Source organism: Oncorhynchus masou, chromosome 7 (assembly GCF_036934945.1).
Source record: "Oncorhynchus masou masou isolate Uvic2021 chromosome 7, UVic_Omas_1.1, whole genome shotgun sequence".
In the NCBI taxonomy this organism is placed as follows: Eukaryota; Metazoa; Chordata; class Actinopteri; order Salmoniformes; family Salmonidae; genus Oncorhynchus; species Oncorhynchus masou.
Window position 1 is genome coordinate 23173543 of NC_088218.1, and position 22725 is coordinate 23196267.

At 46.5% G+C, this 22725-nt stretch overlaps 1 protein-coding gene across 2 annotated transcripts in view; it reads right to left on the reverse strand.

The window, feature by feature from the left end:
• Nucleotides 1-392: 392 nt before the first annotated feature.
• The window catches only part of LOC135543531 (cyclin-dependent kinase 15-like), a 36435-nt gene continuing 14102 nt past the window's right edge, over nucleotides 393-22725 (reverse strand). For both annotated transcript variants that reach the window (XM_064970868.1, XM_064970869.1), the window contains 12 exons: nucleotides 19091-19122; nucleotides 15969-16109; nucleotides 15176-15270; nucleotides 13593-13672; nucleotides 13232-13389; nucleotides 12968-13091; nucleotides 9903-10023; nucleotides 8845-8938; nucleotides 8463-8526; nucleotides 4643-4691; nucleotides 3244-3386; nucleotides 393-1400 (listed from right to left, as the gene is read on the reverse strand). In XM_064970868.1, the coding sequence (XP_064826940.1) occupies nucleotides 1285-1400; nucleotides 3244-3386; nucleotides 4643-4691; nucleotides 8463-8526; nucleotides 8845-8938; nucleotides 9903-10023; nucleotides 12968-13091; nucleotides 13232-13389; nucleotides 13593-13672; nucleotides 15176-15270; nucleotides 15969-16109; nucleotides 19091-19122 (1217 nt within the window). In that variant the 3' untranslated portion in view covers nucleotides 393-1284. The remainder of the gene's footprint in view (nucleotides 1401-3243; nucleotides 3387-4642; nucleotides 4692-8462; nucleotides 8527-8844; nucleotides 8939-9902; nucleotides 10024-12967; nucleotides 13092-13231; nucleotides 13390-13592; nucleotides 13673-15175; nucleotides 15271-15968; nucleotides 16110-19090; nucleotides 19123-22725) is intronic.

A 22725-nucleotide genomic window follows, 5' to 3' on the forward strand; every position in this document is an offset into this window, starting at 1 on the left:
CCTGTGTGGCCTACCACTGCGTGGCTGAACCGTTGTTGCTCCTAGACATTTCCACTTCCCAATAACAACACTTACAGCTGACCGGGAGCAGCTCTAGCAGGGCAGACATTTGACTAACTGACTCGTTGGAAAGGTGGCGTCCTATGACGGTGCCACGTTGAAAGTCACCGAGCTCTTCAGTGAGGCCATTCTGCTGCCAATGTTTGTTTTTGGAGATTGCATGGCTTTGTGCTCGATTTTAGACACCTGAAATAGCCGAATCCACTCATTTGAAGGGGTGTCCGCGTACTTTTGTATAGATAGTGTAGCGTGTTTGAGAAGACAACAAATGACATATGATATGTAGACCTGCAGGCAGTTCTACATGTATACATCAGAAAATAACACACATATCATTACTGCAACATTTATTGACTCACATACTCCTTCACTCATTCTCACGAAACACACACACACACATTTTAAAGGCAAAGCTGCACCCAAGTGTAGGACAATTGAAGAGTGGACATCACAAGATTGCCGAAAAATACGCTATGTGGGGTGTCGGGGAGGAAGTTTCACGGTACAATACGACATGAGTTACAGTGTACACACAACCGTCACAGTCGTTCTGTCGCAGGGATACCCACCCACATGCTGTGCAAAAGAACAATCATGGTTCACAAGGACCTGATTAATATAAGAAGTATATAATATATGTATGTTTTGGCAGTACAAAATAAAACACTCATCTGCAAAACAAACCCATTGTCATCATTGAATCTCAGTGTAGATTTAGGAGGAGGCAGAGAGAGCATAGTGAGTCCAGGGAGACGCTCTGAGAAGGAGAAGGAGAGGGAGGACGCAGGAGGTGGTTGTTCAGCAGAAGGATGATGTTAAGCTGTTCTGAGCTTCCTGACAGTTCTCTTAGACATTGCCTAGCTTTCCGTTGCCACCAACAACAGACACCGGGTCTCAGATAGAGAGTATATACCGTGCATACAGTACTTCTGACATCATCTAATATGTGATATACCAGGTACCATTCAAAACCTCCCTCTTCTCTCCTGTCTTCTTAAAACATGGGAACTGTGACTGAGGAATGCTGGGTGGAGTCAAGAGCAGAGGTTGGTGGAGGACGCTGATGGTGTAGTTAAGTGTTGTGTGTGTGTGAGACGCCTCATGCCTTTCCATCTTGATCAGATGGTGGTCTAGCCTGCAGGCAGGGCTAGGGGCATGGGGTTAGGGGCCTGGGGTTAGGGGCTAGGGGTTAGGGGTCAAGCCCAGTGGGTTAGGGGTCCATTATCACCAGCACTTAGCCAAGGGCACCAGCTGGGACGGTCTGATCCTTAGACTGGGACTAAAGATATCCTTCACCTCTGTCTCCAGCCTCACTCCGGGGACCTTGAAGACTGATACAGCTGGGGGGGGGGGGGTACAGAGAGAGACAGATATAGAGGGGGAGAGAGAGAGAGCAAAAGAGAGCGGGAGAGAGAGCGAGAGTCAGGCAAATCTTACGGCTTCACATCATTATAAAGTCAGGTGAAAAAGTTCCTCAGCCAGCTCACTAACAGTAACCAAAAGATAAACATCTCCCACGCTAACTCCTGGAGAAGCCTTATAGGGCAGTTGGTCTGACAGATACCGATCATGACAGCTCAGACAGCTTAGAGCCTAAAACGCCACCACGCCCTCCTTCCAGACTTACTGGCTACTCGCTGGGACGCGATCAAAGGGGCCTCTCATAGGCACCTGGTGTTGGGTGTGGTAGTGTACAGTCCAGCTAGAGCCCCATCCCGAACAACTACAATGACTTCTCTTCTCAACACTTGATGCTGCTCACCTCTGTTCCAGTTATATTGTGATACATTGTGTGAAAGTAGAAGGGCTACTCATTACTACTGATCTGTTTCTAGGCCTTCTCCCTTCTGCCTTGCCAAGACCTTGGCATCATTAAAATAAGTTTGTTCTTTCTGGAGAGAACCTTCTCTCCCCACGCTCTTTCACTTCTTAGTTGCTCTCTCTCGCTCTCTTTCTCTCAGTTGCTCTCTCTCGCTCCCTATTCTCCTTCTCCGCTCTGTTCATTGATGTCTCTCCCCTACTGTCTATTCTCCCAGTCTGGGATGCCATGCAGAGTAGTAGCAGTAATGATGGCTCATTCTCGAAAGTGCACAGTGTGTGTGTGTGTGTTTAACTATACTTGTGGGGATAGTAAACAAAGAAAAAAATTATCAACTGGGGAAATTTTGTTGGTGGGAGGTCAAATGTGTTCAGTTTTGGGTTAGAGTTAGGAGCTAGGGTTAGGTTTATGGTTAAGTTAAGGTTAGGTTTTTGGGTTAGGGTAAGGGTTAGGGGTTAAGGAAAATAGGATTTTGAATGGGACTGAATTGTATGTCCCCACAAGGTTAGGTGCGCAAGACTGTGTGTGTGTGTGTGTGTGTGTGTGTGTGTGTGTGTGTGTGTGTGTGTGTGTGTGTGTGTGTGTGTGTGTGTACGCTCCCGCGCATGCATCTGCCAGCATGTGTGTGTCGGACACATTCAGCTGGAAGGCTACTGCTTGACCATATCAGACACTGTATCCCCTGAGGCTTTATTCCTATCTAATACATTCCTACATTTTCACTAATATCTATCCTAGTACTCCCTGTACTCTTCTTCTGTTCACTGAATATTATTTCTACGGCCTGGAAAAACACATCTATGTTCAAACCGAACCAGGCAGACTGTCAGCGGGATAGACAGACAGGTGGAGAGAGACTTCAAATGCAACTTTGCTTACTTATACATCCACTTTCCTGATGTATATCTATTTAGCCACCCGAGAGCTGTGGAGACAGTCTGATCTCTTCAAAGGAGCCATCTGTGCTCACAGTAGGAAGCTTGTGTCTTTAATCATGCGTCGGATGGGTAGACTGTTTAAGTGACAAACTGCACTGAGGTTTAGTGCAACGGAGTGTCAATCTCTCTCCCCGGCAGGGAGAAACAGAGAATGTTGATGGGGGGTGTCAGAGGAGGGAAATACTGTATATGCGCATGAATACGCACGCACACGTACAAACACATGCTTAGTCTCCCACATGTGTGTATACACACACACACACACACACACACACACACACACACACACACACACACACACACACACACACCACATTATGCATCACTTGACTGTCATTGCTGTGACAAAAAAAACACATTCATATTGCATAGATAGATTGATATGTTATGTGTTTCATTGATGTGGAATGACACACACACACTCACTGTCTCGTAGCTGCATGATGGGTGGCGGTAGCGTGTTGAAATAGGGGTGCTGCAGTGCATCCTGGGCCGAGATGCGGTCTCGTGGGATGGTGATCAGTATCTTCTGTGCCAGGTCCTCTGTCTTATAGGGCAACTTGGACAGTCTGAGGGGGAAGCAGAGGGGACTGACTATAAGAGATACACACACACACACACACACACACACACACACACACACACACACCCCCAATAGATACACGTACTTTCTGTAAATGATTTTACATCCACAGCCATTAGACATATAACAACAACCCAGCCATACTTCTCAGTCATTTGCATTAATTCAAGTAAATTTTCCCTACTGGCGTGCATAGCTCTGTACCCCCCCTCCCCCCCTGCTTTGTGTGCCTCCTCGCTGTCCTACTGAAGCAACTTTTATTTCACAATGTAATTATCTGCTATTTCTGTGTGTGTTTTTCTGACAGTGTCCATGTATTTGGAGAAAAGAGCGTTTGGTCCCAACAGGGGGTCTAGTTAATTAAATCCATGGTTAGAACAAGAGAGAGAGGGGGAGATGGGTGGGGGAGAGGGGGGAGGAGATGGGCGGGGGGAGAGACGGACTCCCATTCATCAGTCTTGAAAAGACCTGCATTAAAAATCACACCATAACTCCCCTGAGTCTCGCTCAAACTCTCTCTCTCTCTCCCTTCCTCACTGTCTCTTTAAATCCATTAGATCCATATTCCTAGTAATGTGTTTTCCTATTTCAGAGTGATTTTTTTCAGACAAGACTGCATTAGTATGCTACAGACTGTTGAGTGGGTCTCATATTTGTTATGACAGCGAGTCAGAGACTACTCCAGACATCCTCTCTCTCCCATAACCCGACTGTGTGTGTGTGCACGTGTGTGTATGTGCCTGTGTGCCTGTGTGCCTGTGTGTGTGTGTGTGTGTGTGTGTGTGTGTGTGTGTGTCTGGCCCCCCTGTGGGCTGGTACAGGAGCAGAGCTGTGTTGGGTCAGATGTCACCATGATGGTAGGAAGAGGGAGGAAGGCGGGAGGAGGGGAGGAGACACGCCTGGCCAGACAAAGAATCTCCTGTTACCACAGGGCTAACTGCCCACCTCTGCTGCCCCCCCCCCCCCACCCCTAGCCGGAGGCAATGGAATGGGCAAACACACACGGCCGTCCAAAACGGGGTAGTTCCGTACCCTACACTATGTACACATGTGTCCAAACTCTACCTCTACAGTCACTTATATCCTGGAACGGAATACTATTTGTATCAAATGTTCACATTTGCAGGTTGCTGAGATACATTAGACGAACCTGCACGAGTTAAACAGATCTGCAAGACATGTTAAACACATTCCCAAACTCATAGTACTGACAGAACACTGAGCAAACTGATTTCACCGTACCTTTTCCAAACATTCCTGAATTGCTGGGGCTCACATGGTTGAAACCACTCTGTAGGAAGAGGAGAGCAGCACGAGCAGGTTAGTTAGAAAATGTTTGGCCTGCAACTATGGCTGCAAAGGCATGCACGATGGAACAGGGAGGTGGTCAGCCCACAGGACACAACAACAACAACAAAAAATGTCTGTGTAAACTTACGGTAAAGTAGGCCTTGTTCTCTTTGATGATTAATGCTACAGCTAGGGTATCCTGGCGGCGAGACTAAGTGAAACATGCTTTGGCACTACTGATCGCAATTTGTGCTTTCTGGGCCCTGGCGTAGAGTTTTAATGAGAGTGTTTTAACGGTTGATTAGCCGGTGCTTTGGACAGCCCCGATGCTCCATGATGAATTAATAGTGAACCGTGGAGATTGAACTGTTTGAAATAAAAACACTTCAAAAAAAGATTTAAAAAATGTATACGCTCAGTCTCTCCTGCAGGGTGCAACGGAGCATAAACAAACATACATTTTTAGACAAGCATTCTCTATAGTATAGGCTAGCTATCACTTTCCCCTGGCCAGTCAGGTCACTGAAGGAATATTTCCCCAATATTTTCCCTCTTCCCTTCTTGGCCTCTCCCTGTTCTGTGCTGGCCACTCGCTCTGCCCTGCTGAAAGCCACCCAGGCCTTCATCTATTGGTCCATTCAGCTCCCACATCTGGAGAGACCCAGTGGTGCCAGCAGCAGTCAGGGGGCCAGGTAGGGAGCTAGCCAAGAGGGAGAGAGGGGGCGAGGAGAAGATACCTAGGGTCATGCCCACACAAGGACAACCAACATGGGTGTCCTAAAACACCACAGTAACGTGCATGTGCACACGCCTGCACTCGCTCTCACCCCCCCTGTCAGACACAGAGGTTCTAAGTCCAGCAATTCTTCATGCCCAGATTGCGCCCCCCACCCTCACACAGACAAGGCAGAGAAAGCTGTCTGGCTCACCCTCCTGCCTGTGTGTGTGTGTGTGTGTGTGTGTGTGTGTGTGTGTGTGTGTGTGTACCAGAGCATGTGAGCGGAGTTGAGCGGTTGAAAGTCCCGCTCATCTCTGGAGTTGGTGCTTGCACACTGTTCCCGGCGCTCCATGTGCTTCCATACTGCTCAGCTAAAAACCACTCCGGGCTCACAGGGGAGATCAAACTGCCAAATTCGCCCCATTCATTCAAATCCCAATTTAACCAACACCCATCTATTTTCGTGCCTACGTGGACCTAGCAACTGGTTTTTAAGTATTGAAACCAAACCATATGGATTTGAATGAAAACTATTTTGAATAAACATGAAAAGGTGAATGTAAGAATGTCATATAAACATTCTAAATAGGTCAGGAGACAGACAGGAAGCGTAAGAAGGAACGGAAATGAATTACTTAGGCCATATTATTTCTATTATTTCAAAGCTATAGCCTACAAAGAAATACATTGTGAAGCATTTGTGAGTGTGACACACAATAGGCTGGTAGGGACACAAAGGGCTCAGTATTTCAACCACATTTCATTGTATTAAACCATTAGAATGTATATATTGTGCATATAGGCTGCGACTTACTTAGAATGAAATACAAATTCAACAAAAAAATGAAAGCATTTAAAGAATTAATTTTTCAGAAACATGAGTGATGGTGCCTGGAGAGCCAGTCAGCAGCAGACAATAATATCCTCCCCACACTTGCAGAACAGTTGTGGATGTTAAACACCCTTTTGGCCCTTCTTGCCAGGTTGGGCAGAGACGCTGAATTGTGTTTTGTTTTTCTATAGATAGGCCTAAAGTTTTTTTAGGCAAAATGACTCAATGAAAACGGAAGCTCCTTGAACGTGGGAACATGCCAGGCCCATTGGGCCAAAATCAATGATGGCCTATTGTATAGATATTAGAACGAAAATGAACAAAACGTTTAACTTTATAAATGCTTTGCCACGATGACACACTTAGTTATCTACCCATCTATTTCCTTTCTTTTAGCAGATGCACATAGCATGCTTTTGGGATATGTGTCTTTTCAGGTTCCATAAGGATTCTTTAGTTGTGGACACTATAAATCATCGCACTTGCTCTTCATCTTTGTACATCACCCATCACCTTGATTTAGCACCTGTGTGTTTTATCAGTGTCTTTATGAACATATTTAGGGAACTCCATGACAGTAGCTAAAGCAAAGGGCTATAGCAGCACACACGGAGACTACAAATGCATGCTGGTACGGGCATGCCCTGAGCTCGTGAAGTGAGCGCTTACCGAAGCAAAATTGGAGCGGGCGAGAAGACCGACGCTCCAGCCTTTAAAAATCTCGCTCTATGCTCCAGTCAAATGGGGCACGCTCTGCTCCTCGCTCCGCTCCACTCCACTCACATACTTTAGTGTGCGCAAGCATCTGCCTGTCTTGTCTATCTTCTCATCTCCCAGCCTTACCGCTCTGTTTGCTTTACACATATTTTATACAGAACGTTCTCTCTTTTTGACTTCCAGACCTTTCTACGAGCTCATCTTCTCTCAGCATCTCGTCGCCCCCAACCAACGTCAGAGCCCTTATTGAACTGCATGGGGCAGCGCAGACAGGACCCACTGTGTAGTTTGGAGATTCATCTATGCATTTATTCAGCATTTATGAATCTTATGTTTATTTATTCATGTTTGCTGAGGAACTTTAAGACTGAGCTTTGAATTCCTATGGGTCTTGTAGGGGAGGAATTAGCAGAGACAAAGAGTAGCCCATATTTTCTGCAGCGCAACACACACACACACGCACACACACACACACACACACGTATAACTAACCTTGTGAAGACACACAATTCAGTCCTTCAAAATGCTATTTTCCCTAACCCCTAACCCTAACCTTAATGCCTAAACCTAATCTTAACCCCAAAATGTAACCTTAACCATAACCCTAGGAATAGTATTTTAACTTGTGGGGACTAACAAAATGTCCCCAGTTGGACAAATGTTTGTTTGTTTACTATTCTTGTATAGTTTACTATTGTTGTATAGTGTAGTATAGTATAGTTAAACACACACACAAAGTCAGCTGTGAAACATGTCACCCTCGGACTCCCTTTGTAGCCCATTACTGGAAGAGTGGGAAGACAGGCTGACTCAGGTTCAACTCAGCATGAGGTTTAAATCTCAGGGTTGGATGGAAGAGTATAAAAGACTGACAAGTACACACATCTGGGTATGGTGTCGTTGAACGTGGTTTACAAGGTGAAAGTGAGAGATCAGCATAGGCGAGTCAGAGGAGTAGAGCTCTGTCCAAAACCACACCGTCTGGAGGTCCATTTGAAGGTATTTCTCGTTCCTGACATCATTCTCTCTCAGACCAAAGAGTTAACTCCCACACATAGCCTTCACACGGACTCCTCTCGCAGGTGTGTTTGTCGGCCACACGCCATGCATCTCAACTCTCTTAAACCACAGTGCATTAGAAAGAGCTGAAATATTCTCTTCCCACAGCCGTCTTAAATGCCACGAGTCTGGAAAGCAAAAGTAGTACAAAAGACCAACAGGCCCACAGTCCCATACAACCCCAACAAAAATGTATCTCGTTGACTTCTTCTACCCCCTAGTGGTTAGGGATGAGCCACACAGCAAACCATGAGTCTCGTCTGCTGTGGTTTATGTCGAGCTTTATTAAGTGTGTAGATTACCCAGACTAATCCCATACTAATCCCTCCCTGACCTTTCTCTGACCCAATGGGAATGACTGTATTTTCTCAGCAGCACATAGATTGGATTATTGTAATGGTCATGAGGGAGGAGGAGGAGGATGAAAGGGATGAAGAGGTTCTGACCTGGTCTGAAGTTGGGCAGCTCATTCACTCCTGGCCACGTCTCCTCAGTCGGGACCCCTACGACCTGCAGACAGACAAAAAGGGTCCAGAGTGAGCCGTCAACTGCCATCTCTACTAGTTTTTATGGATCTACACTCTCAGAAAAAAGGCTTCCAAAGGGTTTCTTCGTCTGTCCCCATAGGAAGACACTTTTGGGTTCCAGGTAGAACCTTTTTGGGGATCCATGAAGAACCCGCTGTAGAACGGTTCTACCTGGAACCAAAAATGGTTCTCCAAAGGGAACAGCCAAAGAACCCGTTAAGCATCTAGATAGCACCTTTTTTTTCTAAGAGTGGAGAGAGGATGATACCATTGAAAAGAGTGGAAGGGGGATCCTACTCACAGTCCATACGTTCTGCAGCTGCTCAAAGACGTCTGCCACCCCTGGAAAGGCTGGCGTCCCCTGGAGCATCTCAATGAAGATGCATCCAGCTCCCCTGGAAGACAACACAGGTTGGAGGGAATCATTTAATAATCAGGGAAAAGACAGAAAGGACGGGACATCTTTCTTCAGTACTTCATAATCGGCACAATTAAGTGAACTCATTTGGTAAAAACTAAAGGTAGGTTTTGTATCCTAAGCAGTGTTTTTATAGAGGGCAAAACATAGCATAGAAAAGAGGGGACGAATTCAAAAACGTGTCCTTGGTAAAATATGAAAACCTTCTGAAATATACAGCACGGAAGCAAATACCTAGGTTATGCCCAACCCATTTGATTATTGCCGTTAAAATACTAACCATTTTGGTACATTTCTCTTTGTATTCAAAGACCTTAAACAACATGTGGTCCCAATCTTTTCTATTTGGAAAGGTCACATAGAAACCTGCCCAGATATCATTTACAGTGATGCACAGGATGGTTAATACTAACGCTTATGCTATACATTAGTACAAAATTATTTTAACTCTGGGGGGAAATAATATTTTGCTTAGGAGAGCAACTCTTAACGTTTGTTTTTCAGTATGGCACCAAAACATTGTTAGACAAAGGCCAAGAGGTTAAACTCTTCTGAACACGCAACATTCTCTGAGCCAACCTGATGTAACTCACTCTGTAGGAGAGTACTGGTGGCAACACTAGTGGCAGCTACTCTTAAACCAACACTGATGCCGCGTTCAAAACACCCCCCCCCAAAGAGTTCCCAGTCGTCTTGAAAGAACCATGATACAGTGGTCTAAGTAGTTATGCAGTCTCTAGAACAGTATGGTCACGGTCCAGTGGTATTCTGGTGTTGATCCGGTTCAATGCTGGTGGGTTCAGATCTGGCTGTCCAGTGGGAAAAAGCTGATTGAAATGACGTTATTGCAACCATGCCTGCAGGGTGGTTGTTTATGGAGGATGTTCAGACCCTGTCCCAATATGGGATATTGTATGTCCAAATATGTCCAGTCCACTCACCAGATGTCCAGAGCAGTGGAGTAATCAGTGGAACCCAGAAGGACATCAGGAGGCCGGTACCACAGAGTCACCACCTCAGACGAATAGGTCTGGCACGGGATGGACTTGGACCGGGCCAGCCCTAGTGGATACAGACGGGACCATATAGTTATAACATGAATACAATACCATATATAACATACATATCATATCAAATGTTATTTGTCACATACACATGGCTAGCAGATGTTCATGTAAGTGTAGCGAAATGCTTGTGCTTCTAGTTCCGACAGTGCAGTAATATCTAACAAGTAATCGAACAATTCCCCAACAACTAACTAATACACACAAATCTAAAGGGGTGAATGAGAATATGTACATATCAGTATATGGATGAGCGATGGCCGAGCGGCAAGGTGCAGTAGATGGTATAAAACACAGTATATACAGTTGAAGTCAGAAGTTTACATACACCTTAGCCAAATACATTTAAACTCAGTTTTTCACAATTCCTGACATTTAATCCAAGTAAACATTCCCTGTCTTAGGTCAGTTAGGATCACCACTTTATTTTAAGAATGTCAAATGTCAGAATAATAGCAGAGAGAATGATTTATTCAGCTTTATTTCTTTCACCACATTCCCAGTGCGTCAGAAGTTTAAATACACTCAATTAGTATTTGGTAGCATTGCCTTTTAATTGTTTAACTTGAGTCAAATGTTTCGGGTAGCCTTCCACAAGCTTCCCACAATAAGTTGGGTGAATTTTGGTCCATTCCTCCTGACAGAGCTGGTGTAACTGAGTCAGGTTTGTAGGCCTCCTTGCTCGCACATGCTTTTTCAGTTCGGCCCACAAATTTTCTATAGGATTGAGGTCAGGGCTTTGTGATGGCCACTCCAATACCTTGACTTTGTTGTCCTTAAGCCATTTTGCCACAACTTTGGGGTAATTGTCCATTTGGAAGACCTATTTGCGACCAAGCTTCAACTTCCTGACTGATGTTTTGAGATGTTGCTTCAATATATCCACAGAATCTTCTTTCCTCATGGTGGCATATATTTTGTGAAGTGCACCAGTCCCCCCTGCAGCAAAGCACCCCCACAACATGATGCTGCCACCCCGATGCTTCACGGTTGGGATGGTATTTTTCGGCTTGCAAGCATCCCCCTTTTTCCTCCAAACATAATGATGGTCATTATGGCCAAACAGTTCTATTTTTGTTTCATCAGACCAGAGGACATTCCTCCAAAAAGTACGATATTTGTCCCCAAGTGCAGTTGCAAACAGTAGTCTGGCTTTTTTATGGCAATTTGGAGCAGTGGCTTCTTCAATGCTGAGCGGCCTTTCAGGTTATGTCGATATAGGACTCAGTTTTACTGTGGATATAGATACTTTGGTACCTGTTTCTGCCAGCATCTTCACAAGGTCCAAGGTCCTTTGCTCTGGGATTGATTTGCACTTTTTGCACCAAAGTACGTTCATCTCTAGGAGACAGAACTCCTTCCTGAGCGGTATGATGGCTGCGTGGTCCCATGGTGTTTATACTTGCGTACTATTGTTTGTACAGATGAACGTGGTACCTTCAGGCGTTTGGAAATTGCTCCCATGGATGAACCAGACCTGTGGAGGTCTACAATTTTTTTTCTGAGGTCTTGGCTGATTTCTTTTGGTTTTCCCATGATGTCAAGCAAAGGCACTGAGTTTGAAGGTAGACCTTGAAATACATCCACAGGTACACCTCCAATTGACTCAAATTATGTCAATTAGCCTATCAAAAGCATCTAAAGCCATGACATCATTGTCTGGAATTTTCCAAGCTGTTTAAAGGCACAGTCAACTTAGTGTATGTAAACTTCTGACCCACTGGAATTGTGATACAGTGAATTATAAGTGAAATAATCTGTCTGTAAACAATTGTTGGAAAAATGACTTGTGTCATACACAAAGTAGATGTCCAAACTGACTTGCCAAAACTATAGTTGGATAACAAGAAATTTGTGGAGTGGTTGAAAAACTAGTTTTAATGACTCCAACCTAAGTGTATGTAAACTTCAACTGTACATATGATATGTGTAATGTAAGATATGTAAACCTTATTAGAGTGGCATTATTTAGAGTGGCATTGTATAAAGTGACTAATGATCCATTTATTCATGTGGACAGTGATTGGGTCTCAATATAGGCAGCAGCCTCTCTCAGTTAGTGATTTTGCTGTTTAGCAGTCTGATGGCCTTGAGATAGAAGCTGTGAGATGAAGTTATAATACCTACACATGACCAAATAACACATTAGGGTTGTGGTTGAGGCTAAGGTTAGGTTTGAACCGGGATGTGGATACGAAGCTAGGGTTAGGGTTGTGGTTGAGGCTAAGGTTAGGTTTGAACCGGGATGTGGATACGAAGCTAGGGTTAGGGTTGTGGTTGAGGCTAAGGTTAGGTTTGAACCGGGATGTGGATATGAAGCTAGGGTTAGGATTGTGGTGGAGTCTAGGGTTAGGGTTGTGGTTGAGTCTAGGGTTAGGTTTGAACCGGGATGTGGATATGAAGCTAGGGTTAGGATTGTGGTTGAGGCTAAGGTTAGGTTTGAACCTGGATGTGGATATGAAGCTAGGGTTAGGATTGTGGTTGAGGCTAAGGTTAGGTTTGAACCTGGATGTGGATATGAAGCTAGGGTTAGGGTTGTGGTTGAGTCTAGGGTTAGGTTTGAACCTGGATGTGGATACAAAGCTAGGGTTAGGGTTGTGGTTGAGGCTAAGGTTAGGTTTGAACCTGGATGTGGATATGAAGCTAGGGTTAGGGTTGTGGTTGAGGCTAGGGTTAGGGTTGTGGTTGAGTCTAGGGTTAGGTTTGAACCGGGATGTGGATATGAAGCTAGGGTTAGGGTTGTGGTGGAGGCTAGGGTTAGGTTTGAACCTGGATGCGGATATGAAGCTAGGGTTAGGGTAGAACCGGGATGTGGACATGAAGCTTGGGTTAGGTTTGTGGTTGAGGGTTAGTGTTGAGTTGGGGTGTGGACATGAAACTAGGATTAGGGTTGAGGTTAGGGTTGAACCAGAATGTGGACATGAAGCTAGGGTTTGGTTTACCGAAGTCGGCCAGTTTGAGCTCCCCCAGATAGCTGATGAGCAGGTTCTGGGGTTTGAGGTCCCGATGCAGGATCCTCCGACCGTGGATGTAGGACAGACCCCGCAGCAGCTGGAACATGAAGATCTGATGGACACACAGACAGACAGACATGCAGTCAATGGTGAACAATTAAAACAACTGAAAGAGCAGAGGACAGATTTTCGGGTGAGAGGGAAAAGGTATGGTATTTGTTGAGGTTCTGTTGATCAAAATATTGAACTTACCCTGACATTGTAGGAATGCAGGCCCCCTGGGTGCTGCGTCATATACTCAGCCAAGTCTGTTTGTACGTACTCAAAGACAAATGTGAGGTCCTCTTTGGTGTGGATGATGTCATGGAGCAGGACAATGTTGGCGTGTTTCAGGCCTTTCAGGAGCGAGGCTGGACAGAGACACAGAGCGAATACCAATTCACTTTGCTCACAGTGGGAATGGAATTCGAAAAGCACCTGCAATTCTCCTTAACATGCTAAAGCTAACATGACTTGACTTCAGTTCATTTCCTGGGGGGGGGGGTGCTCTGAGACGTCGAAGTATCAATCCTGTTTAGCATGTACAGCATGTGCCTCCTGGAAAAGCTCTCACCCTCTCGGATGGCAGTGAATGGTACGCCTTCTTCCGTCTTCATACGGATCACCTTCAAGGCCACCAGGTGCCCGTTTATCCTGAGGGCAGAGTAGAGGAGAGTAACAGAGAAGGTGAACATCCCACGGCTCAGTTATGGTAAGAGAGGATACAGGCAAATACAGTATTCTATTATAATTTATAACGGAGAGATACAATTCAGGACCTCATTAAATGTCAAGAAAAACACAATTGAACCTCGTCCTCCATGTCTGCATTGCTGCCAACCAATCAAATCATATCTCCTACCTGACCGAAAAAACCTGGTCTTCTGGAGTCTGACTTAATGAGTTAATAAAGCCCTCTGCCTGGTCTTCTGGAGTCTGACTTAGTGAGTTAATAAAGCTCTCTGCCTGGTCTTCTGGAGTCTGACTTGATGAGTTAATAAAGCTCTCTGCCTGGTCTTCTGGAGTCTGACTTAATGAGTTAATAAAGCTCTTTGCCTGGTCTTCTGGAGTCTGACTTAATGAGTTAATAAAGCCCTCTGCCTGGTCTTCTGGAGTCTGACTTAGAGTTAATAAAGAGTTAATAAAGCTCTCTGCCTGGTCTTCTGGAGTCTGACTTAATGAGTTAATAAAGCCCTCTGCCTGGTCTTCTGGAGTCTGACTTAGTGAGTTAATAAAGCTCTCTGCCTGGTCTTCTGGAGTCTGACTTGATGAGTTAATAAAGCTCTCTGCCTGGTCTTCTGGAGTCTGACTTGATGAGTTAATAAAGCTCTCTGCCTGGTCTTCTGGAGTCTGACTTGATGAGTTAATAAAGCTCTCTGCCTGGTCTTCTGGAGTCTGACTTAATGAACACTAGCATAACGTCACCAACGATTTGTATAACTGAAGCAAGACAGACACACAGCCTGTCGTTTCAAATGGGTGGGCAGAGCCAAGCACAAGCTTGCGAGATCCTATTGTCACGTTCTAGCACACATCTGCATATTTCCGTTTGGGAAAGTGTGCATGAGCAATAACTAAATAACTACATTTACCTTCTAAACAAGGGTAAAGTCTACAAAACTTAGTCTCACTCTATTCGTAACAGATTATACTTTTGGGAACCATAAACTGCATTGAGATCAATCGTTTAATTGTCGGCCAAAATCCATCTCGTTCCATCTTCTCCCACTGCCGGCCACTGGGCTTCCTCTCACTACCATATTTGGTGAAATCCGGTGAAATACCTGTTCTATCTGTGACGTATCTTAGCGTAGAACCGTCCAATAGACGCTCACAAAAAAACAACCTTGTCCTTCGTCAAACAAACAGCACAGGGGGCAAATAGGGTCAGTCAAATCAATACCAGCTGACATAGCGGTTTAGTTTGTAGGGATAATATAAAAGATGTGTCATAGACGAATGACGACACTGACCTATTGGACGTTGTCAGTGTGGGCAACGTAATTATTGAGCTGTTCATCAGTGTTGAGTTGTGGTAATGTCTTACAGCTTATAGCACCTGTACTGACTTCAGATCCCGCTTGCTCTTCGGGGTCAAGGTCGGGTTACTGCATAAGCACTTGATGACAACTGATTGATTGATTGATTGATACTGACCGGCTGATGCCCTTGTAGACTGTAGCGTATGTCCCCTCCCCTATCTTCTCCAGGTTCAGGTAGGAGTTGACTGTGCCAAACTGTAGGCCGGTTTTCTGTGAGGACGGACACGCGTGTGTTAGGTGGGGTAAGGTGCCGACCTCAAACATTTACAGTACATCTTCATATTGACAGAGTGCGTTGACTGCAGGTACATTACAGATATAACCAGGTGCCCAAGCCAAGCCTGATCCCAGATCTGTTTGTACTATCTTGCCAAATCCTAAAGTCATTGTCACACACCATAGTAAGTCATACAGGTGCATCAAAGCTGGGAACGAGTGACTGAAAAATTGCTTCTACCTCTTGGCCATCAGACTGTTAAACAGCCGTCACTAACACAGAGAGGCTGCTGCCTACATACAGACTTGAAATTATTGGCCACTCTAACAAATGGATCACTAGTCACATTATTCATGTCACTGTAATAATGATGTTTACATATCTTGCATTATTCATCTCATATGTATATACTGTATTTTATACCATCTATTGCATCTTGCCTATGTCACTCATCATTGCTCATCAATATATTTATAAGTACATATTCTTATTTCATCCCTTTACTTAGATTTGTTTGTATTGGGTAGTTGTGGAATTGTTAGATTACTTGTTGATATTTCTGCACTGTCGGAACTAGAAGCACAAGCATTTCGCTACACTCGCAATAACATCTGCTAACCATGTGTATGTGACCAATAACATTTGATTTGATAACAGATTCTGGGATCAGGCTAAACTTCCCAGTGCTCACCCATTGGAAGTCCTGATCAAAACTTTTCCCTCCCATAGGGTCACTGTTGCTGCGTCCTCTCTGGACCGCCAGCCTGCGGACCTGCAGCGTGTGAAACCAGTGAGGCCGGGGCTTGGAGTAGGACGGGTCTGTCTCGTCCAACTGGCCAGGTGAAGGAGAGAGAATAGAGGGAGACAGGAGAGAGAGAGTGGTGGATGCAAATAAACACATGGCAGGCGAGAGAGAGCGAGAGAGCGAGAGAGAGAGAGAGAGAGAGACACAGAAGGACAGACACAAGAGGCAATATGAGGAGACTGTTATGGGTTGAAAAGTTTCTCAGTCTCCCCACCAAACTGTGGCTAACAACATGAAAGACAGAGGATGCTGGGTATACAAAACATTAAGGACACCTGCTCTTTCATGACATAGACTGACCAGGTGAATCCAGGTGAAAGCTATGATCCCTTGTTGATGTCAGTGTAGACAGAAAGGGAGGAGACAAGTTAAAGAAGGATTTTTAAGCCGTGACACAATTGAGACAAGGATTGTGTATGTGTGCCAGTCAGAGTGTGAATTGGCAAGACAAAATATTTCAGTGCCTTTGAACGGGGACATGGTAGTAGGTGCCAGGCGCAGTGTCGAGAACTGCAGGTTCCCCTGCGTATCAAAAATGTTCCACCATCAAAAGGACATCCAGCCAACTTAACACAACTGTGGGAAGCACTGGAGTCAACATGGGCCAGCATCCCTGTGTGAGACTTCTGACACCTTGTGGAACTCATGCCCTGACGAATCGAGGCTGTTCTGAGGGTAAAGAGGGGGGGGGGGGGTTCCTAATGTTTGGTGTACTCGGTGTAAAAGTCACAGTAGAGTACAGGACGTTTCAATGTGAGCTGTGCTGATACAGAGGCCTGTGATGTCCCACGGGAACACTATCCATCACCTCACCACCGCTACGCTACTCAATTGAATTGCTTTCCTCTGTTCCTGTCGACGGCACCTTTTTCCGAAAATACATTCATTAGACACGGCAGAATGTGTGATTCTCTGAATGTTGTGGACAGGCGTGGGCGGAGAAAAGGCCAAGAGAGACAGGCAGCCTGCTGTTGTGATGACACCTCTATTATCGTAACTGGCCATATTGCAGCTAGTCAGCTAGAATACATTACCCTCCAGCTTGGTTTACAACTTTGGCATAAAAACAAAGGGGACTTCCCCGAGAGAAAAGGTCACTGTCAATGCAGAGGTAGGAGCGTTTTCCTCGAGATAGAATTCCCCGTCAGGAGCATTTCATTGAACTTAATTGGTGTGTGCCTTGGCACACTGACAGAGAGAGATCCTTAAAGTCACGACAACATTGACATCATGTGACACTCAGTGTTGGTGTGATAATCCAAGGACACTGACAGTAATAACACAGTGGTACCATCCGTCACCTTAACCAAGCCTGCAGAATCAGACACGCACACACACACGCACGCACGCACGCACGCACGCACGCACACGCACACGCACACGCACGCACGCACACACACACACACACACACACACACACACACACACACACACACACACACACACACACACACACACACACACACACACACACACACACACACACACACGCTCACTGCTACACTCACCTCAGCAGACGGTAAGGACGTGACACTCCTGCTCTGGGGAGATGGGGGCTCCTCCATTCCCTCCTCCTCTTGCTCATCCTCCCTCCCCCCTCCTTCTCCTCTTTCTCCATCTTCTTCGACCACAACACAGCACCAGCAGCAACTCCGGGCACACAGAGTAGCTGTGTACTCCAGGAGTACAGTCCCATGACCCCCTCTCTATCCCAGTAGCAGATAAACGCAAACACCATGCTAACTCGACCTAATTTGAACAAGAGTGTACATTCAAGTCAGCACAAGCTGAAGAAGAGACGACAAGTGTGTCTCGGAGTGCGTGTGCGTGTGTGCGTGTGTGCGTGTGTGTGTGTATAGAGACGCAAAGGGAAGGGGACAGAGCGGAACTCATGGAGGGAAATCTAATTTGAGTGTTTTATACGAATTAACATTCTATTTCTGTTCCATTTAGGGGTTGGTGGAGGGGGGAAGGGGTTCTGTCTCATTTCCTCTACACACCACCGGAGGCTTCTCTCCTGTCTTCTTCTCTGGTATTTATTTGAATGGAATCCCAAATATTTGCATGAGGCATTCCGAATACAATACAGTGAGTGATTGATAGAATTCCTCCATTATCCCTCAACCGCCATCGCTCATTGCTTATCCACCCCTCCAGAAAGTCTTGGCGTGCCCGAAAACACAGTTTGAGGCCTAATACAAGCTAGCTCCAGATCCATTCCCAGCCTGTACGAGGGCGAGGTGTGAGGGACTGAGAGGGACTGCGTGTGAGGGGAGAGACCAGCGGGTGAAAACAGTCTCCCACAGAGCTGCCATAACCTGCCAATCTGAACCACGAGCAGCTTTTACTGTATGTGGTCTATTTTCCCCATTTTCCATCCCCTGAAAACATTTTCTTAACTGCATACATAACATTTCTGTGCAGGTTTTGGAGGACACAGGGCAGTTAGTACCACCACATAATGATGCTTTCTGGGAGTGCTGAGTGGTCCATGTAGAGCAGCATCAAATGGGAATTAGCTCCATAAAGAGTGTAATTACTGTTTTAGTAGTCGAGGACAGGGCAGTGCAGGCTAGGATGTAGAGCTCAGAGGGGAGACAAGGCTATTTAAGTCTCGCTTTCTTTTCAGAGACGTAGAATGCCGAATCTGACGGTGCTCTTTCCGCTATGGGGAGGAGACAGGACTTAATGGCCCTTGAAATGAAATGCCTCTCCAACTTCAACGCGACAGCGGGAGCAACGCTGAGTGGTGGTGGTGGTGGAGTGTGTATCTACAGCCCCTCCCTTCCTCCATCTCCTCCACCCACTCTTCTCAGCAGGGGGCAGTGTGGACTATTCTGTTCATCTTCTCTCTCCCCAGGAGGGACGGAGGACGCCAGAGAGAACCAGAGAGAGGGAACAACAAAGTCTAACTGTCTAAAACTCTTGTGATACATAGTCGACTCTGACCCTTAAAAATAGTATTTCGTAAGTGTTTCAGTCACAGACAATAACATAGGGTATCTTACCTCCTCATATCCCAGCTGTCTTTGCTTCAGACCTGCCAGGAACAAAAAGACAGAAAGAGTGAACACTTGTTAAGAACACTTGGATAGAACACTGGTTAGAACACTATGATAGAACACCTGGATAGAACACTTGTTAGAATTTATGATAGAACACTTGTTAAGAACACTGGTTAGAACACTATGATTGTCACGCCCTGGCCATAGTTTACTTTGTATGTTTCTATGTTTTGATTGGTCAGGGTGTGATCTGAGTGGGCATTCTATGTTGCATGTCTTGTTTGTCTATTTCTGTGTTTGGCCTGATATGGTTCTCAATCAGGGGCAGGTGTTAGTCATTGTCTCTGATTGGGAACCATATTTAGGTAGCCTGGGTTTCACTGTGTGTTTGTGGGTGATTGTTCCTGTCTCTGTGTTTTGCACCAGATAGGGCTGTTTTCGGTTTTCGTAGGTTTGTTATTTTGTTAGTTTATCGTGTATAGTTTCCGTATTCAATAAAATGAATCAAAACTACGCAGCATTTTGGTCCGCTCCTCCTTCCCACAACGAAAGCCGTGACAGAATCACCCACCACAACAGGACCAAGCGGCGTGGTAACAGGCAAAAGCAACAGCAGGAGCAACAAAAGAAGGAATGGACATGGGAGGACGAATTAGACGGAGAAGGACCCTGGGCTCAGCCTGGAGAATATCGCCGTCCCAAGGAAGAACTGGAGGCGACGAAAGCAGAGAGGCGCCAGTATGAGGAGGCAGCACGGCGAAGTGGATAGAAGCCCGAGAGTCAGCCCCAAAAATTTCTTGGGGGGGGGCTCAGCGAGAGTGTGGCAGAGTCAGGAGTCAGACCTGAGCCCACTCTCCCTGTTTATCGTGAGGAGCCAAGGAGGAGACCAGAACCAGATCCGGTGTTGGAGGTGAGCGAAACAGAGACTGTGAAGGAGTTAATGGGGAAATTGGAGGAAAGAGTAATGAGGGAGTTGCTTTGTTGGTGCTTTAAATATGGAATTCGCCCGACGGAGAGTGTCAGGGATTTGATGGCACCTGGGTCAGCGCTCCATACTCATCCTGAGGTGCATGTTAGTCGGCTGGTGAAGTTGGTGCCAGCCTCACGCACCAGGCCTCCTGTGCACTTACCTAGCCATGCATGTCCTGTGCCAGCACTGCTCTCAAGATCTCCAGTACGCCTTCACGGTCTAGCCCATCCTGTGCCACCTCCACACACCAGCCCTCCGATGGCAGCTCCCCGCACCAGGCTTCCTGTGCGTGTCCTCGGCCCAGTACCACAAGTGCCAGCACCACGCATCAGGTCTACAGTGCGCCTCGCCTCTCCAGCGCTGCCGGAGCCTTCCTCCTCTCCTGCGCTGCCGGAGTCTCCCGCCTGTTCAGCGCTGCCCGAGCCTTTCTCCTCTCCTGCGCTGCCGGAGTCTCCCGCCTGTTCAGCGCAGTCAGAGCCTTCTTCCTCTCCTGCGCTGCTGGAGTCTCCCGCCTGTTTAGCGCTGCCAGAGCTGCCAGCCTGCATGGAGCAGCCAGAGCTGTCAGTCTGCATAGAGCAGCCAGTCTGAAAGGAGCTGTCAGTCTGCAAGGAGCTGTCAGTCTGCATAGAGCAGCCAGTCTGAAAGGAGCTGCCAGTCTGCAAGGAGCTGCCAGTCTGCAAGGAGCTGCCAGTCTGCAAGGAGCTGCCAGACTGCAAAGAGCTGCCAGACCTGCCAGTCTGCATGGAACAGCCAGAGCTGCCAGTCTGCAAGAAGCAGCCAGAGCTGCCAATCTGCATGAAGCAGCCAGAGCTGCCAGTCAGCATGGAGCAGCCAGAGCCGTCAGTCTGCCAGGATCCGCCAGTCAGCCAGACTCTTCCAGATCCGCCAGTCAGCCAGACTCTTCCAGATCCGCCAGACAGCCAGACTCTTCCAGATCCGCCAGTCAGCCAGGATGTGCCAGAGCCTTTCTCCTCTCCGCGCTGCCGGAGTCTCACGCCTGTCCTGCGCTGCTGCCGGGGTCTCCCGCCTGTCCGGCGCTGCTGCCGGGGTCTCCCGCCTGTCCGGCGCTGCTGCCGGAGTCTCCCGCCTGTCCGGCGCTGCTGCCGGAGTCTCCCGCCTGTCCGGCGCTGCTGCCGGAGTCGCCCGCCTGTCCGGCGCTGCTGCCGGAGTCTGGAGAGCCCCTCTGTCCCGAGCTGCCCCTCTGTCCCGAGCTGCCCCTCTGTCCCGTGTTGTTAAGTAGGGTTGCCGTGGCTGGGAGGTCACGGAAGCGGACAAGGTGGGGGAAGACTGCGGTGAAGTGGGGGCCACATCCAGCACCAGAGCCGCCACCGCAGACAGATGCCCACCCAGACCCTCCCCGATAGGTTCAGGTTTTGTGGTCGGAGTCCGCACCGTGGGGGGGCGTGCTGTCACGCCCTGGCCATAGTTTACTTTGTATGTTTCTATGTTTTGATTGGTCAGGGTGTGATCTAAGTGGGCATTCTATGTTGCATGTCTTGTTTGTCTATTTCTGTGTTTGGCCTGATATGGTTCTCAATCAGGGGCAGGTGTTAGTCATTGTCTCTGATTGGGAACCATATTTAGGTAGCCTGGGTTTCACTGTGTGTTTGTGGGTGATTGTTCCTGTCTCTGTGTTTTGCACCAGATAGGGCTGTTTTCGGTTTTCGTAGGTTTGTTATTTTGTTAGTTTATCGTGTATAGTTTCCGTATGTAATAAAATGAATCAAAACTACGCTGCATTTTGGTCTCCTCCTTCCCACAACGAAAGCCTGACAATGATAGAACACTTGGATAGAACACTGGTTAGAACACTATGATAGTACACCTGGATAGAACACTTGTTAGAACTTATGATAGAACACTTGTTAAGAACACTGGTTAGAACACTATGATAGAACACTTGGATAGAACACTATGCTAGAACACTATGCTAGAACACTTGGATAGAACACTGGTTAGAACACTATGATAGAACACTTGGAATGAACACTGGTTAGAACACTTGGATAGAACACTAGGATAGAACACTAGGATAGAACACTAGGATGGATAGAACACTAGGATAGAACACTGGTTAGAACACTATGATAGAACACTTGGATAGGACAATGGTTAGAACACTATGATAGAACACTTGGATAGAACACTGGTTAGAACACTATGATAGAACACATGGCTGGAACACTATGATAGAACACTTGGATAGAACACATGGTTAGAACACATGGATAGAACACATGGATAGAACACATGGTTAGAACACGATGATAGAACACTTGGATAGAACACATGGTTGGAACACTATGATAGAACACTTGGATAGAACACATGGTTGGAATACATGGTTGGAACACTTGCATAGAACACATGGATAGAACACATGGTTGGAACACATGAAAACAACATTTGGCCCAAACCATTTGGACCAAACCATAAACTTTAAGGTCCTGTGTTACAAGGATGCTACAATGTCTACTGCTGCTATCATTGCTTTATAAGAATTCTGCTGAAGATCAAATTGAACGTTAAGTCCATTGTGGTAAAATTCTGTAGCTGAGAGATTCTAATGGAATGTGAAAAGTGGAGCAGAGAAGTCAAATGAGAGAGGAGTGGAGCAGGGAAGGAAGGAGAGGAGGAGGGGTGAGAGGAAGAGGATGAGTGACAGGAG